The sequence below is a fragment of the Fundulus heteroclitus genome, chromosome 3 (genome assembly GCF_011125445.2).
Source record: "Fundulus heteroclitus isolate FHET01 chromosome 3, MU-UCD_Fhet_4.1, whole genome shotgun sequence".
NCBI classification, from domain to species: Eukaryota; Metazoa; Chordata; class Actinopteri; order Cyprinodontiformes; family Fundulidae; genus Fundulus; species Fundulus heteroclitus.
The window spans coordinates 34166162-34183726 of NC_046363.1; the positions used below are offsets into that span (position 1 = coordinate 34166162).

General features: G+C 37.4%; 1 protein-coding gene across 2 annotated transcripts; it reads right to left on the reverse strand.

Moving 5' to 3' along the window:
* Positions 1-325: 325 nt before the first annotated feature.
* On the reverse strand, positions 326-17565 carry oscp1b (organic solute carrier partner 1b). Of its 2 annotated transcripts, XM_036135262.1 has the most exons (11): positions 17355-17565; positions 16945-16986; positions 12745-12899; positions 11101-11268; positions 9690-9770; positions 9482-9585; positions 9046-9174; positions 8303-8372; positions 7960-8099; positions 7814-7877; positions 326-2450 (listed from the first exon to the last, which is right to left on the reverse strand). In XM_036135262.1, exons 1-11 carry the CDS (start codon positions 17464-17466, stop codon positions 2331-2333), a joined length of 1185 nt encoding a protein of 394 aa, XP_035991155.1. In that variant the 5' UTR covers positions 17467-17565; the 3' UTR covers positions 326-2330. The 2 variants fall into 2 exon arrangements, with proteins under 2 accessions (XP_035991155.1, XP_012734199.2); XM_012878745.3 differs by lacking the exon at positions 16945-16986.

Genomic DNA, 17565 nt, shown 5'->3' on the forward strand with positions numbered 1-17565 from the left:
CAAAGAACCAGGTTTATGTGTCTTTCTGCTCTTCTTCTAGATTCTGTGACCTTGCTGTTGGAACAAGAAGCTTAATTTACTTTGTTCATCATTTTTATCTGGAGAAAAAAAAAGTTTAACCTGTCGAACTCTTGTCCTTTTTCTCCTTAGACCAGGGAACATGCTTCTGACTTTTACACTCATTCAGAAGTGGATGAGAATGTGACATAATTTTGTCATAATCATCAACATGTCCAGCAATAAACTCATGACATTTGAAAACACGTGTTCAAAGAAGCAACACAATGTAGGAGTTTGACTAATAGAATTAAAACATTGAAATAAATTACAATTTCCATTAGATTTTAATTTATTAAGATGCATCTGCATTATAGGTATCTGCCAATTACCATGCTGGTGATGTCTTTGTAAATGTACTTAAAATACTAAATTGCACATTCAGTAACCTATGAAACCCACCCTTCCAAGACACATAAATATTGAATTTAATAAATATATTTCCATAAAAATATGTACATATTAGACCGTTTCTCATATTGCATTGCTGTGTATTAAAACACGATACTCAGCAGCACGCCATTGCATTACATCTAAACATAAATTTACTTCACTCTGTAGAGGAACAGTTTTGAAATATTTAAACTATTGAAACTACCTTACAGTAGTAGCTGTACAGCAGCTTTAAAGGAGAAAAAATGTATTAACAAAATACATAATCAAGGGAGCAATTATTACTATTATTGCTCTTTCTTAATCAAAATAGGATAGAGCACTTTGGATTCCTCTGATTCCTGCAACCTGTCACTATTGACTTGTGGAACAGAAGCGACAAAGCACATCTTTTCACCCTCTATAAAGTTACAGTGCTGATCAGATGTTTACATACACTCATCGTGGACATGAATGCCATTGCAGTTTGGGATATTTAACCTGAATTTACCTGAATTATTAATTTTTTAGGGTGGACTGATTAAGTGAAAACCATTTAAATTGTTTTTGCTGTATAATGTCCCATAGAAGCCACAAGCTTTTTGTAACCATAACCAAGCTTCTGGCACTATTCTGGCTAAATGTTTGACCACTATTCTTAACAGAAGTGATAGAAGCTCATTTAAATTAGTTTACTCTTGTGAGTCAAAGATCACTTTTCAAAATATTCCACACATTCATTAGGGTCGAGGTTGGAGCCATTCCAGAAGCTCAGTGTAGACCACTTTGTGTGTTTGGCTATAAACCATCTGACCCAAACTGTCATCTCAGATGGAGAGAAACTGGTCAGGATGTTTAAACCAACTTTCAATCCACCAAATCCAAAACCCATCATAAACCTGACCCTATATGAAAACGTTTGGAATGTGTTTCAAAGTTGACTTCATCCCAGGATACCAAGCAACCTTGATGAGCTTTGACGTTTCTGATAAATGCAGTTGTCAAATATTCAACCAGGACCCCCACTGATGACCACAGAAAGGTTGGGGTCAAGATGCAAATAGCTAAAGGGGATCCAAATATTAGTGGGGCAGCATGTCTAATGAAAATGTCACAAGAAATTCACAGTTGTGCACAAAATTCTTGTTGAAAAAGAGAATGCAGTAGTGTGTCGTATCATCAGTCCACTCTCAAAAAAAGAAGTTAAAAGAGCAGAATTATTACGACATTTATACCCATGACGAGTTTATGTACATTCTAGACTAGCATTTGGTACAGGAAAACCATATTCAGTGGAAATAAAATCTAATACATTTGGAGCCACACGGCCCAAAAAACAGCCACAATGTGATGTAGTCATCACAGACATGTATTGTCTTGTCAGCACTTTGTATCATCTTGTTACTGAAAAGTGCTATATAAATAAACTTGCCTTGCCTATGTAATTATAACTGTTAGAGACATTCTCAATCAAATGAAAACCTATTGTGTGAAGTAAAAGGAATGTGTACTTTATTTAGAGCTGGCGGAAAACAAATGCTATTACCACATCCACGTGTTCAACATATTCATACAAACCTAGTGTATTTCCTGTTAAAAATAGCAAAGTCTACTTGGTTTACAGAAAACTTACTGTTGCACCTTGGTGTCACTTTCCTCATGGTACATTCTTTGTTGTTATTTGCAAAAAAAAAAAAAACAAAAAAAAAACATCTGTTTATGACCAACGGCAGTCCCTGCTCACATACGCATCTTAAAAGCACCACCAGAGCAGAACGAAGCCTTGTGGCCGAGTGTGAGCTTGCTGCTGGATACGTGCAGGTTATAACCGCAGTGCAGGCAGATCTTTAGTAGTGTAGACAGTTCTCATTGCACTGGGGATTTCTGTCGGGGCTATTACGTCACAAACCGTCCATCATGGCCAAAAGGTCGTCTCCTTTGCTGCTGGCACTTGGCGACTGCTCTCCAGACTCTGTGAACTCTCCCATGATCTTGGCCAGTTCCGCATTGGCCTGCTGATCCTGAAAGACACAGTGATATTTCGGTCAGTATGTTGGAGTGCTAATCACAGGGAATCTTAATGCAGTAAGTCCTGTCAGACAAGCAAAGTTTCACATCCATGATCATCCACTTTAGTCCAGTCGTGCAGGTTGCTCATTAGGGGTAGAAGAGAGCCTTCGGTGTCTGGCAAAGGTATTCACACCCCTAAAACTTTTTCAGATTGCGCTGCACTGTTGCCCTGTGATAGACTGGCGACCTGTCCAGGGTGTACACCACCTGTTGCCTAGTGAATGCTGGAGAAAGGCACCAGCTCACCACGACAATGTATAGATAAGTGGATATGGAAAACAGATGGATGAATGCTGCATTTACAACCAGCGTATTTTATTAGTATCTTGTGTGACAGTCCAACAAAAAGTAGAGCAATTTTTTAAATATAAAACGGCACAGAATTTTCCTTTTTTAAAAACAAACAAAAACAAAGCAAAATTCTGAAAAGGGCTCAAGTGTTTATGTTCAGCCTTTTAGAACTAAATCACCTTTTGTAGAACCACCTTTGGCTGTAACAAGAGTTGCAAATCTTCTGGAGTACGTCTCTACCTGCTTTGCACGCGTAGAAACTGCCCATCCTCTAAATCTTCTTTGAAAAATTGCTCAATATCAGTAGAATTGCACTGAAAAGTGCCTTGTCACATATTTTCAATTGGATTTAGTAAGTCCAAATTTTGACTGGGCTACTAACACATGACAAAGCTTTGATCTAAAACTTTCTACTGCAGCTCTGGGTTATGTTTAGGTTAACGACACAAAGGGCCGGTAAAAATATAAAACAATAAATGTCCGCCCTCGTCTCAAGTCTTCTGTGGAAATTGTGGCCTCTCCAGAGTACAAGCGCACTCCTTTAACCACTAATCCACCCCTCCTCTAAGTCCAGAATAATGAAGTGCACATCTGATATTAGTCCTTTAAATAGATTCTTCCTCCTGACCTGTGAGCTTCAGCTTCTCTGAATTATGTCCCACTTGTTGGTCTGTCAGTAAAAGTGGATGGCTATGTTGTGGGAGATGTGCAATTGTGCCATACTATTTCTCAGTTCCAAGATGGCAGCACGTCTGAGTTCACGAGAGAATGTGTCTTGTTTAGTTGAGTAATAACTTAAGATTTATTTACTTGAATTGCAGTTTTTATTGCGGGATTTAATTATCCCCGACAATGCCTAACTGAAGCTTAACTGTATGAAGAACTAAATCTCTTGCATGTACAGGCGTCCTTTGCACTTTTAGAGTTCAGTTACATTGTTGTCTGCCCACTTCCTACGTTTGGGTTGACTTGGATTTAAGTTAGCAGATTAATTTGATTTGTTTGACACAAAGAAATTCTTTGGAGTTTTATCATGTGTGCAGCTGGAGCACTGGATTTATCGCTGCCTGTGGGATCACGGACAGACTTGCAGCTGCATACCAGATTTGCTGCGGGGGATTGATGGGCCTGAGTCTTTCTTGACTAAGGAAAGTTGTTCCTCTTTCCTGTTTCTCTATACTGCCTTGTCGGATTGTTATGATAATTTTAGGAACACATTTGTTTTTGATTTGAGCTTATTTTATTCAAAGCTCGATATCTGTTGGACTTTTTTTTATATGTTTACAAGTGACATGCTTGAGAAAGCTGCCAGTAAAAGCTGGAAGAATGCTCTGGACTCGACTAGTAAAGAGCTGAATTAAACTGATTCGAATCCCTCTCCATAATCTGCCATATACTGTGAAGATGAAGTCTATGATGCTGTTGCAGCTTGCTGTATTACATTCCAGAGCCTGGAGCCGGACACATTGGAAGACACTCATGACAATGTCCATCTGCAGAGTAATTTCACCCTTCTTTAGCAGAATGACCGTGACTTGTGGCATTTACTATGGTTTACTTTCACACACTACTACTATTACATACTATTCTCTGGTTCTTCACAAACTGCATGAACCTAAAGAGTTTAGTTAGTATGCTGATGCTTCAGGATCAGTTTTCAGTTTCTACAATCCATGCATCAAAAGAAAAATATACTTCACTGTATTTAATAAGTGGCAATCTTAAATCAAACCCTGGACCTAATATAAATTCCACCTTTGCTACACCTGTTGATGTTAAAACAAGAAATGGCCCCACATTTATTCATTTAAATGATAGGAGATAACTAATAAAACTAAATACACCTATGCAAATTATCTGTAAAGTTATCTGGATCATTGCAACAGCAAACAGGCTTAAATCAGAGGCAACCGGACTTTCACTCAGTTCTTTCTACAAAGGTTCCAACACCTAAGTTTCAGATAAACTCAGGAGATTTTTTTCAAAACATGACATACCAGAAAATTTCAATCCTAATAACACTCTCAGACAAAAACTGGTTCATCCCAAAGGCAGAACACCCAAACCACAGCGGAGCGGCGTTGTGTCTGTGGTCCAATGCAGCGAGGACTCCTCAGACTCCTACATTGGAGAAACTAAACAGCTACATAAACACATGGCACAGCACAGGAGAGCCAGCAGCTCGGGGCAATATTCAGCAGACAACTTGCCCCTCAAGAACAAAGGGCACTGTTTTGACTACAATGATGTGCAGATTTTGGACTTGGAGAACAGAGGGTTTGAAAGAGGGGTGAAAAGAGAAAAGCCATCACTAAACAGAGGGGAGGATTACGTTTCCAACTCCCCAGTGTTTACAGCTCGGTCCTTCAACTCATTCCAAAGAGAATACATCAGCAGTCTCATCATGATTCAGGTGACCAAGTGCTCCACTCATACAAAGCAATAGCTTCTAACGACCGAGGGTGGTGACGGCTGGGTCAGTGATTTGCATTGCATCTAGGAGGATGTGCCTCTATGTCCTTAAAAACAGCAGTGCAACAACTACAGGTTGCTCAAGTGTGAGCCACCAGAATTGACAAATAGACTCCTGGATGGATGGTGAAACGTTTCCTGAAAGAACTGAGCAAAAGTCCGGTTGCCTCCAAAAAAATAAATATGGTTCATATTTGGGCCTCATCTACTGATACGGATGTCACTGTCTATGTGAATCATGGCACTCTACATCTATATAGAACAACAATATTCCCATCAAAGGTTACAATACTTTTAGAATGGATAGACCAAAAATGGGTGGTGGTGGTGTGATCTATGTAAAAACTAGTCAAAACTGATTCTGTTCAAAGCTGTGACGGAAGAGCCTGACTTTCTAGCAGTGGATGAGCAAATCCCAGAAACATATTACAGTAGTTGGCTGTAACAACTCCTTCAGCCACCAGTGAGTCTTCATCTTTTATACAGCTAATTCTTGGACTGAATGCTAATAAAAGGTATATTTCTGGGTTGTCTGAATGATATGAACTGGAACTTGCTGCAACCAGTTTCAGATGAATTTAAAGCTTGGTTTGAGGCATTAAATTTGCTTTAGTTAGTTAGTACTCCTACTAGACCTACCATCAAAGTCCCAGAAAAAGTCATCACTGACCTCATATTAATGAATGTTCCTCATAAACATACTTAAGCTTCGATGTTTGCTAATGATATCAGTAATCGCTGTGTCATCACTACAATGAGAAACATTGCAAATTCAAATTTTATATTAAATTCCATATTATTATAAAACGTGACATGAAACATATTTCTGAAGAAGTTTTCATGCATGATCTGTATCATTTCAAGTGGGACAAAATCTATGTAATTCCTGACATTGAACATGCTTGGAACTTCTTTCATGATAACGTTTCTAAAATAATAAACACGTTCCATTCAGAAAATTAGGGTAAGAGGTAGAAATAATGCTTGGTTTACTTCTAAACTCTCCTACATGCTTCATGGGCATAATTTAGCATGGGCAAAAGCACGGAAAACGTCTTTCAACTCTCATTGGCTCAGCTTTAGGCTACTTTGTAACAGTTAAGCCCAGTATTTGTTTGTCCTAAACTTCAATTAACATCAATAATCCTTGGAAAACCATCAAATCTTTAAATGGTGAGATACACCACACAGTTCCTAAGTTCCATTATGAATGATTCTGATGTGGACAGGTCTGAGATGGTGGATTGCTTTAATACATTTCAGTTTTGAATCTCTTTGTACTATATATATATATCACATTCTCCTCTGCCATACCTGATCAGTCAACTGTAGTACAAGTGTTATTTCTCACCTTTAATAGTTTCTAAAGTACATAATGAAATTGAAGGTTTAGAGGGAAAATAAGGTAAAAAAAAAATAAAAAATCAGCAGATCAGCTGATGGTGGGGATCCAACAGATTTGAATCTCTACAGGTCTATTTCTTATTTGTCTGTTGGCCAAGATACTGGAGTCCTTAGTCAGTGAACAACTGAAAGACTTCTTAACCTCAAATTGTTTTTTCTTCAACTTACAGTCTAGGTTTAGTGCAATACACAGCACTACTACAACAACTTTAAAAGTATTACATTATTTTATTGTTTTTGTAGATTAAAAGCAACACTGCGGCTTTTTTTTTTTTATTGATTTATCAAACGCCTTTGATACAGTTGATCATGAAATAATGCAGAAAATGCTTTTTGACGTTGGACTTTCTCTGTAATTAGTTGCATGGTTTACAAAACGACTTGTCCGGGAGGTCACAGTGCATGCAGGTGGAAAGGATTTCTTCCACTTCTATTCAAGCGTGTTCCACAAGGTTCTAGCCAAGGTTCCCTACTTTTTATAATATTATATAAAAAATTTTAAGATTATATCTAAACTATAAACAGATTAGATAAAAATGTGCCACATCTTAACTTTCATTTTTATGCTGATGATACTGTCAACACAGTAAAAAGTGCTTTTGAAAAGTTACAAGCAGCTTATATTTGAACATCACACTCTTCAGATTCTTAGTAAACCATACCTCTGCCCTTCTCTCATGCTAGACACTTTGTCTTGGTTCATTAAATAAAATCTATATAAATATATTGAAGCTTGTGGTTGTAATAAGAAAATTTTAAGAATAGAATTGGAGGGTACTGAATGAGACTTCATGACTCATAAGATACATGGGGGGGAAAAAGCATCTAAATCAAAATATACTAAAAACAAAACAAGCATCAAGCTTAAGACAGAATATTTAATAATTACTGTTGAAGCTACAACGAATAACTTTTAATGAACATTATCAGTACTTGTCTGAAATAATATAAACTGTTAATTTAGTGCCTACTATCACCAAAGTGCCCTGTGTTGATCAAGTTTGTAGTTCTGGCAGTCTAGTTTCCTGCACTGTCACTCAGGCAATACATGCTTTGTTGTTCTATCATTAAATGTGCTCCAGAATTCAGATTATTGGACCCGATCCTTTCTACAGAACTAATTTGTGTGGACCGATGAGTTATTTACCTTCGTTGCTTGGATGTTTACGATTCCATACGAAAGGTCATCGGGTCTTGATATCAATGCTTCCCTGTCAGAAAGATGACTTTCAGGGTTAGTTTTGATAAAAACGGTTCAAATTAATTCTGTGAAACACATATCAGGACACTCACTCTTCTTCTTCATCCGTGGCAAACAGATTTACCCGAAAACCAGTGTCTGTGCTTCCTGGTTTCTGAACTTCTAGACCTCCCATTAACCTGGCCAGCAGATTCAGTTCCTCTTTGGCCAGAGGGTTTGGGACAGTATTGACCTGTTGAAATGCAATTGTTCTCTCACTTTGGTAAACCTTTGGTTCAGCTTGTTCTTTCTAGGCTGCTGTTTCGGATGCTGATAAAGTATAGAAAATGAAAACTTCCAACCTCATGAGTGATGTAATGTGGTTGTTGCATAGATGCAACATTTGCCACAAAGTGCTAAAAAGTATTTTAATGTTCACAAAAAACAATGCTTTACCTTTGTGTGCTGAGCAGAACTTTTAGATGTGCCAGACATGTGTGTTTCAACAGGGCGACTTACACTGTACCTAAAAAAAATCAACAAAATCACAATATGAACTCAATAGTCCATGTTAGTATATAGCAGAGCATCCAAGTGTGTGAAACATCTGGCAAATATTTTAAATAATAGTATGCTAGGCAGTGGGACAACTAAATAATACAGTAAAAGGATATGTTATATGTACTTTTATAGAGCTGGGAATTTAGGCTTTAAGGTTAGCATTATTCTTGTCATGGTAAACTTTCTCTACTTCACAAAAATATAAATTTGTATTTGATATGCAATTGATTTACCAAATTTCACTTTGAAAAAAAGTACCAAAAGGTATTTTGGTGGGAATTTATTTACTATATCAAAACAAAGAATTCCAATAAGTTTTGGTTTATAAACACATCGACCAACAGAACGATGTACATTTTGGTATTTATGGGAATCATATTTTAATTCCTTGACTTTCTGCTGAATGCAAAACTACCTCTACCAAAGAACCAACAGCCAATTTTTGTTCCTCGTTTATATGTTATGGACCTTAAAATAAAGAGTTGCACTCAGTGGAAAGTAAAATCAGTTTCAGTTTGGAGAAGCAACTGATTGGAGCAACTCTAAATTTTAGGAAGCTGTCTTTGCCTGGAAGACCAACATGTTTTTTCTTATGACTTTTATAATTAACTTACTACTGAAAAGAAAATGCCCCTTACATGTTTGTCCCAAGCTTCGTGACTCTATCTCCAAAAATCTCAAAAGATCCTTCCCGTTGTGCAGAACTATAGTTTCCTCCATTATTAAACTGTAATCTGGTCAACTCTTCACCAGCACAGCTAAAAATCCTGAAAATAAGAAAGAAGACACATCAATAAGAAAGCCTTTAGTTTTTTTTTTTAATGCAGCTTTTTTTGACAAAATAAATGTAGTTTTCCTAAAACGTATAGCTTCATATTTTAGAATGAGAAAATCTAAAAGTTGTTAAAGTATGAAACATAAATAAGTTGCAAATGCAGTCCTTCAGAAATTGGACCCAAATCAATCATGGACATTATGCAGATATGGGGAATCAACGTCACATAACAGTGTTTGGTTAATAGAACTATATTAAACCCAAAGGAACTGAGGGATAATACAGATGTACTTTAGTACCTTATCAAACCAGGGATCTGGGTTCCACGAGGCACAGGACCACTAGTGGGAAGCACAAAGCGGCCATTTGAGTTCTGCACTTTGTCCTTCAGGAAAATGGACACCTGACGGGAAATACAGCATCAGAACATGTGGTAAAAATACCTAAAAAATTAGAATGTAAAAGTGTCTTAATTAGGATTGAGAAAACATGAAATAAAATAATTACCCTGATGTGCATGTCTTGGAAGAAAATCAGAAGAGTTTGCCTAATCAGTTGGAATTCTCCATTAGACAATGGTGTATAAATCTGAAAATAGGAAAAAAACAAGAATAATAACTTCTGACAAATGATAAAGAAATCAAAAATACATAGTTAAAACCAGATATTGGTTTCAGGTTAATGGACCTGTTTCAGGTCCATTAACATAATAATTATTTTAATTTGCGAAATGCCTAAAAAGTGACATTTAATTTTTTTTATTCACTAGTTTTCATACATTTCCCTAATATTTGGTAGAATAGTTGTTAAAACTGTATGATTGTAGGTAAATGTTGTAGGTATTGTTCCAAAACATTTTTGCTAGAATTTTGGCCCATTCCTCGGCCCGAACTGGTGAGAATCAGGTTCGTAGGCCATCTTTTCAGCCTTGCACACAAACTTTAAATAGGATTGAGTTTAGGGCCTTAAGGCATTTTGTAACTAATGCGGTTACTTCCTAAGATATGTCTTGAGATGTGGCTTTAATATTTTCATATAATAGTTTTTTTTCCATCTATTTTGTGAGGCGCACCAGTCCATTCTGCAGTAAAATCTCAACATAACATTATGCTAGCTATGATGGCTAACCCATACTTCAAAGCTTTGTCGTCGTTCTCAGGCTGGAGAGCATCCCTCTTTTTCCACCAATGCTCATTATGACTAAACACTTTAATCTCAGTTTCATCAGACCACAAGAAAAGAGTCTAACAATTAAGGGCTTTCTTCCCAAATCCAAATTCAAACAGTAATCTGGACTTTTATGTTGGTTTTGGAGAACTAGCTTCATCCTCTCTGACAGACCTTCCAGCTCTTCTCCATAGAGGACTAATTTCCTCACAGACAAAATTAGTCAGACAGTGACATGAAAATGATTACATATCTTTTTATACAGTGTATTTGCATCTGGTTTTAACTTAAGATGTTATTTTTCTGTTTAGATAAATATATAAACATTTGTTTCAAAAATATAAAAATACCTACACAACATATACAATTAATAAAATACTGATAAAAAGGTTCCTTCTGGTATTGACATTTAAAATACCTATATGGAAAGCCTCTATTGTTACTTGGCATATTGTTAGTAATTGTGTCTTATTTCTAATACTATACTATAAAATATATTTAAAAATTCAGAGATCATAGACTGTGATCCTTCAAACCTATTCAGTTTTTTAATAACCTGCTTTAGGGGAAGCAGTAACCTAATACATCACCAGATCTTTGAAATTACCTTCAGTTCATTTTGAGTGCTGAACTCAAGGTAAATGAGGTAAATCTGCTGACCTACATTTTTTCAGTAGCATATCCAGCAGTTTGTTCTTTGCTAAATGTTTTCATTAATGAATAAGCTGTGGCACACTCCCCTCTTCTGTACCTCTATTAGTTGCTGGTAAGTCTCATCAACCTGGCTCAGAATGCTGGGGGTATCTTTCACAAAGTCTTTGATTGCATCCATGTGGTTGAAGGAGACTAGGAGGATGTCCTTAGGTCGGAGACAGAGAAGCACTTGGTATTTGAAAGCCATTGTCATCAGGTCATAGAGCTGCAGAGAATGACACATGGGCCAGCATCACAATCTCCTCAAAAATAAAATGCAATCTGTTGCTCCACAATAAACACCAGGGGGAGCCACATGTTATTGGTGCAATGCAGTACAATAGGCAAAGAATGTCAATAAATTAGTAATATACAAGCGTACATGTCAGACTGGAGTGCAGATGCATATACAGTGCCTTAGACAAGTATTCATAATCAATGTAATCTACTGCAACTGTACAGGAAGGGGAATTAAACTGATAAAGTTTTAAAATGTTTTACCAACACAAATGTTAAGAATAACCCTAACCCTCCGTCCAGCTGCTCTGTCCCTGCTGAAGAAACACATCCCCACAGCATGATGCTGCCACCACCAAATGTGCAGTTTTAGCTCATTAAAACACAGCATTTGCATGTAGACTGAAACCTTTAATTTTGGTCTCATGTGACCAGAGTGCGTTCTTCAATATGTTTCATGCGTCTCTGACAAACTTTGCACAAACGTAGGTGAAAAAAAAAAAAGGGGAACTGTTTTGCCCTCCTCATTATTCTTGGATTTGACCATCAATGTCACTACCGGTAGCATGACGCGATACCCGGACCCTACAAAGGTGGCGCAGGTAGTTGTATCGCACATCGGTACGTGCCATTGACAGAAGGTGTAGCGTGTCTCACATTTAGGTCCATCTGATGCCACCAGGGGGGCATCTCAGACTGTCCAGAACCTTAGTGATGCCCTGGTCAGGATCTGGGAGGTGAGACCCCAGGACACCGTCTGTCATCTCAAAAGGAGCCTCGATGTTGTCATAGATGCATTCCAACACATGGAGCCATCCTACTGACATTTCAGCAAATTGCACCAGGCTACTGCCACACTTTTATTTTCGGTGACTTCGGACTAAGCCCTCTATGGGTTGATCATATATCATATTATAAATTTTTTTCTGATTCTACACTGGTAAAAAGTTTGGAAAATAAAATCTTGAAGTGTTTTTAAGTGTCAACAAAAAAAGCCTTTGAGCTTTGTGGTGATAAATAATGAAATAGTCTAAAGGGTATCAATGCTTTTGCATGCCACTGTGTTCATTAATGGGCTCTAACAAACATCTAAGACCTTTACAGAACAGCTGTTCATAAACAGAGACTTTTAAGGCCATTAACTGCACTAAATTGTATTTAGGAGTAAGAGTAAAGGGGCCTGAATACAAATGCAAACCAGACCTTTAGGATTTTTCCAGCAAACAAGCTTGAACCTCAAGTATCATTTTACATCCGAATGACAATTAGGGTCTACTTAGTGTTGGTTTATCGCATTAAGTCACAATAACATACATTAAAGTCTGTTGTTGAGAAAACATCAAAAAGTTCAAGGTGCCCGAGCACTAGGCCCCGTACGTGATTATTATATGTTTAATTAATGGGACTCATTTCAAGGTCGGCTGTGTGAGAATAAATACAACAAAACAAAGCAGGCAAGCATTACCTTGTCCATGCTGGCCTGATTGAGTCTCATTATGGACGCGTGGGCCAGCCTGTCAAACACGGTCCGCAGGGCCTTCTTGGAATAAAGCTCCTGCGGCTTAAAAAGCTCCTCCAGGAACTTTTTGTTGAACATGGTGGTGATGATATCGTTCATAACTGATCAGGAAAAGAAATACAGCGGAAAGTTCAAATAGTATAACCAGAACTGAGATAGCGTTTGACAGTGGAAGCTGAGAGGCGGGCAGATTTGCACTCTATACTAAAGGTTTGGCAATATGATTTTTATCTAAAACTTAATCCCAAAGGACCTAAAAGAAAAAAAAAAAAAGCAGCAGCATGATGGGATGTTAGCAGTTACCCAGCTGGCAGGCCTTAAGATGGCGATCTTTTTTCAAAAAAGCGGCATTGGCGTTATTTAGTTCTGAAAAAAAGAAAAGCTCTAAAGAAAGCCAAAGAGTCACACGGCATCTTCAGTTCATTAAGGTTTGTCATTACCTCTAATATACGTTGGCGTACAGCAGAATTAATGAGCACAAAGGACCCAAATTATGTGACTATGAAAGAAAAAAGCCCAAGTCATCAGATCCTCCACCTCTCTTTTAGACAACTGGTATCAGGTATTTGTGTTGCAATGTTGTGCTTGGTTTTTGCTCTTTTTCTTACAAGACCAACGCAGGGCCTGATGTTGAGCTTTATATATTTATGAGCTGAGTCATCCACTGCTAAAAAGATTCACAGCGGTCTTAAATTCAAGACTTCAATTTGTTTGAAAATAAGCATGCAACTCCACACAGAAAGATAGTCAGCTTCAGTGTCTTCTCAAAGGCCCCTTGCTGATGTCTTTGCGTACTGGCATTGCGTTAACACACCAGCGGATAGCCAAAATACACATACGTGTCAATAAAGGCGGTATGATGATCAATTAATGAGATGCTTCTGATAAATGAGCTGCTACTTTCCCTCTAAGGTCATATGAAAACCACTAGGCTGTATTTAGATTTTCCGATGAATGCATCTTCTTATGATCAGCGAGTGAACAACTGGTACGTGACTGCAATCTGCACCGTGACGTAGACAACTTAATAACACAGCTCTGTAACTAACAATGACATAGCAGCACAACTGAACTGGAAAAATAATCCAAATCTAATAAAAAAAATATATATAAATATTCTAAATGTACATAAGCGTATATTAAGCAACATTTAGTCCAGTCTAGTCATGGGAAGGTATAAAGTTATATAAGTTATGGTTTTAAAAAGTTAAAATTTCAAAATAATTTAATTTGCCTGTCACACTGTTGGAGCGGACTGCGATTCTTTTAATGACGTGACGCAGAAGGTGCTGGAATAACCAACATTCTCTCTGACTGTATGGAGCATTAACCTGACGCCGCCAGATAGATTTGCTCCGCATAATATCCATCTGGAAACCTTCCGTTGAAGTAATTTTGGGAAGGGGCGAAAATACTGGTTAGCTGATTGGCCTATGTTGGTGATAGACGGGCCAAATAAACCAATCAGATCAACGAAGCATATGACGTACTCGTCAACACGAGCGACGATGAAAACACAACCACAAGCAAAGCTACTCTTGCTGCTGCAGGTAAAGGCTCGTTAGCTCAGCAAAGACATACTCTGTAATTCTGATAAAACTTGCTTGATAGCCACGCTAACGCTAGTTTCATCGGCTGAAGCCGCCATGTTCTTTAGACTGTCGTGCTTCTCGTTGCGTCACACGTCAACCCGCCTCAAAGCCAACGCTGATTGGACGTTCGTTTGGTGAACGGCTCCAAATTTTCTTTAACGGAAAGTAGCCAGACTGATCTGCGAGTGAAACCTTGAAAGCTCGCGAGATCAGGATGGTCTCACGAGGCTAATGGAGCATTGCAGTGATGCAGGACGTGCAATTATTATTGTTTTTTTCTGACTACAAGTAAAAATTGGTCGCACACATTTCCCTCGTTTATAAGAAAGACAGATTTGTCTGTTTTGAAACGTGTCTGGTCATGAAAAGCAGAGACATTTATGGGGTGAAGACTAAAGGGAGGAAGATGCATCCATCACTCTCTAATTGCAGTAATGCTCTTTGGAAACATTTGATAAGCTGACTGCCTGAGGAGAGTCTGACTAATTAACCCGCTGATATTAGCTAAGATATTAGCACAAAGAGCTGAAAAAGGTATAATATTCCACGCATTAAGCACTTATGGTAAAAAATAATTAAAATGGTGGATGTTTATATCTATACATTAACTTAAATCTATTATCAAAACATTTAAAATGTTAAATGAAAGTGTATTTTTTATAACTTTAGTGATCAATCAACTGTGGTATGAATAATTGTTGCTTTTCTGTTAGATTATTTATCCAATTGTGTTTTACATTTTGAGTAAATATTGTGGCACTGTGGTATTTCTAATTAAGGTTACCATAATAATCTGATATCAGCCCATGTTGATTACAAAGGAAGACTTTAGAACAGGACTACAACATAGGCCAAAAGCCAAAGGAAAACTTTTTTTGGTGTAAATAAATACATATCACATGTAAAAAGTCACATAGCATTTCATATAATTAAAAGCCAACATTGGACCTTATGAACGCTTATAAATTTCAGTAACAGGATAAAACACATATTGTACAGTAGCTACACAGTGCAGGCTCCTATAACATTAGCTTTGTAATAAGCACGCAAGCTTACGTGACTGACAGAAAAGTAATATTCTGAAAAATGTCTTGTCAATACGTCTCATTCACAGGTGCATTTCAATAAATTAGAATAGCATTAAAATGTTAATTTATTGCTGTAATTTAATTAAGAGACTCATCTTTAGACTCTATACACAGTGTGAAATATTTCAAGCGTTTATGTTTTGTTAGTTTTAATGATCATGACACATTTGTTGAAAACATAAAAATCAGTTGCTCTGAAAATTAGAATATCAGACAGGAACAATAATTAAAAAAAAATATTTTTAATACAGACATTTTAGCCAACTAAAAAGTAAAGCAGTTTATGAATTTACTGGATTGGAGCTCTGTTTGTGTGAATTACTGAATGAATGCAGCCTCTGCTGAGGTGTTAAGGAAGCCTTGAAATATAAGGGCCAGCAAAATAAAATGCTGCTCATTCTCCCACCGCATTTTGTTGTGTTGGGATTCTATTGGGTGTGTGTATAATCTATCCAGCCGTTGTATCATAGAGAGAGATTAAGATCAGACCATATTCAAAATTAGGGCTGGATGATAATTCATCAACAATATATATCGATCGATAGACGTGTATCGATGATAGAAAAAAATGGGTCGATAAAAAGTTTGATAGAACAGCTTTCCTTCCTTTTGCATTCTAGCCTATCATGTAGGTTAATATTACAGTCGTTACATCCTCCCAACCAATCACAAAAGCAAACCCAAGAACCAAGCTCCGCCCCCTTCAAAGAGTTCAGAGAGCAGGCGTTCTTTTTCATTTATAAATACTTGCAGTTTTGGTAAAAGTTGGTTGAAAAAAGGGTTAGGTTTGAATTTAGTGTTTGTGTGTCTTTATCTAATAATAGGTCGCTAAGCAACAGCATAAAATATCAAGGGCTGCAGTTAAATACATGTTTAGAATTTGTTGATAATTATCCATATCGATCAATATGATTTATATTTCATCGATATGCTTTTATTTCTATATCGTCCAGCCCCATTCAAAATGTATTTATTGGCATCACTAACACTATTCATTTATCTATTCAATTTAAAGCTTCACACACCAGAGTCATGTCATTATAGCATGTCACTCCACCTGTTTTATATTTATTGTCCACTTGATGACACAAAATTCCTGCTCTTTTTTTTCAGAACTGTTTTTTTTTTTGGGTTTTTTTTGTATATTTTTGTTATTAATTATGTATTCAGCAATCCCTCAGTGAGCAATGGCCTCAGTCCGGCCACCCCAGTGAAAGTTTGCTGACTCTGCCACTGGAGATAAGCACTGTATAAATCACTCTACATGTAATAAATATATGATCAGTCCTTTTTTTCACCACTGAAATAAATGTACTTTTTGGAAAGATTCTCATTTATCGAGATGCGCCTGTAATTGCCTGTTCATCAAATTCTGTCGTTCAAACAGCGCATATAACCCAGCTAGGCCAAAGCAGAGCAGGAAATAAAAAGCAACTAATGCACAAGTGCATGAATACACTGAATACCTCTCTTTCTGTCCTCCTCTATCCAGGCTGCTACAGTGGAAACTTTACGAATCAAGAGAAAATGCATCAATAAACTTACGTTATGAAAATCAACTCTAATGAAGTATAATTTTGCTGACGTAATGCAACAGTTGTGATTCATCACCCAACAGAGAACAGTGAATTCTGACCCGTCTAAACGTAACCCAATTATGCTCTAAGGGGGGCAAACTAATCCAACTAATTGATCCTATAACATTAACTCATCGCTGTCTGTTAATTCAATGCTTTCTGCACCACCTTGATTTAGAAACACACTGACCATTTAATGGACACACTAGTAGTGGCCTTCTCTTGCTGTATCGTTCACGTTACACTGCAGCTGTGACAGTTATGTGTTGTTAGCTGAATAGCTGCTAAGCTCGTTATACCTTTCTTAGCTTTGTCTGCGGGTATATTCTGCGCTCGAAGCCGCTGGTCCAGAATGTACAGCATTTCTCCGCCGAGGTTGATAAAGAGCAGCGGCAGGGTCCTCGTAGACATGTTGGAATTTGACGAGTTGAACCTTCCCAGCAATCGAAACGCTAACTAGTTGCTGCTCGTGAATGTGTCTGTCTGTTTGGTAAAGCCGCTTCTGGTTGC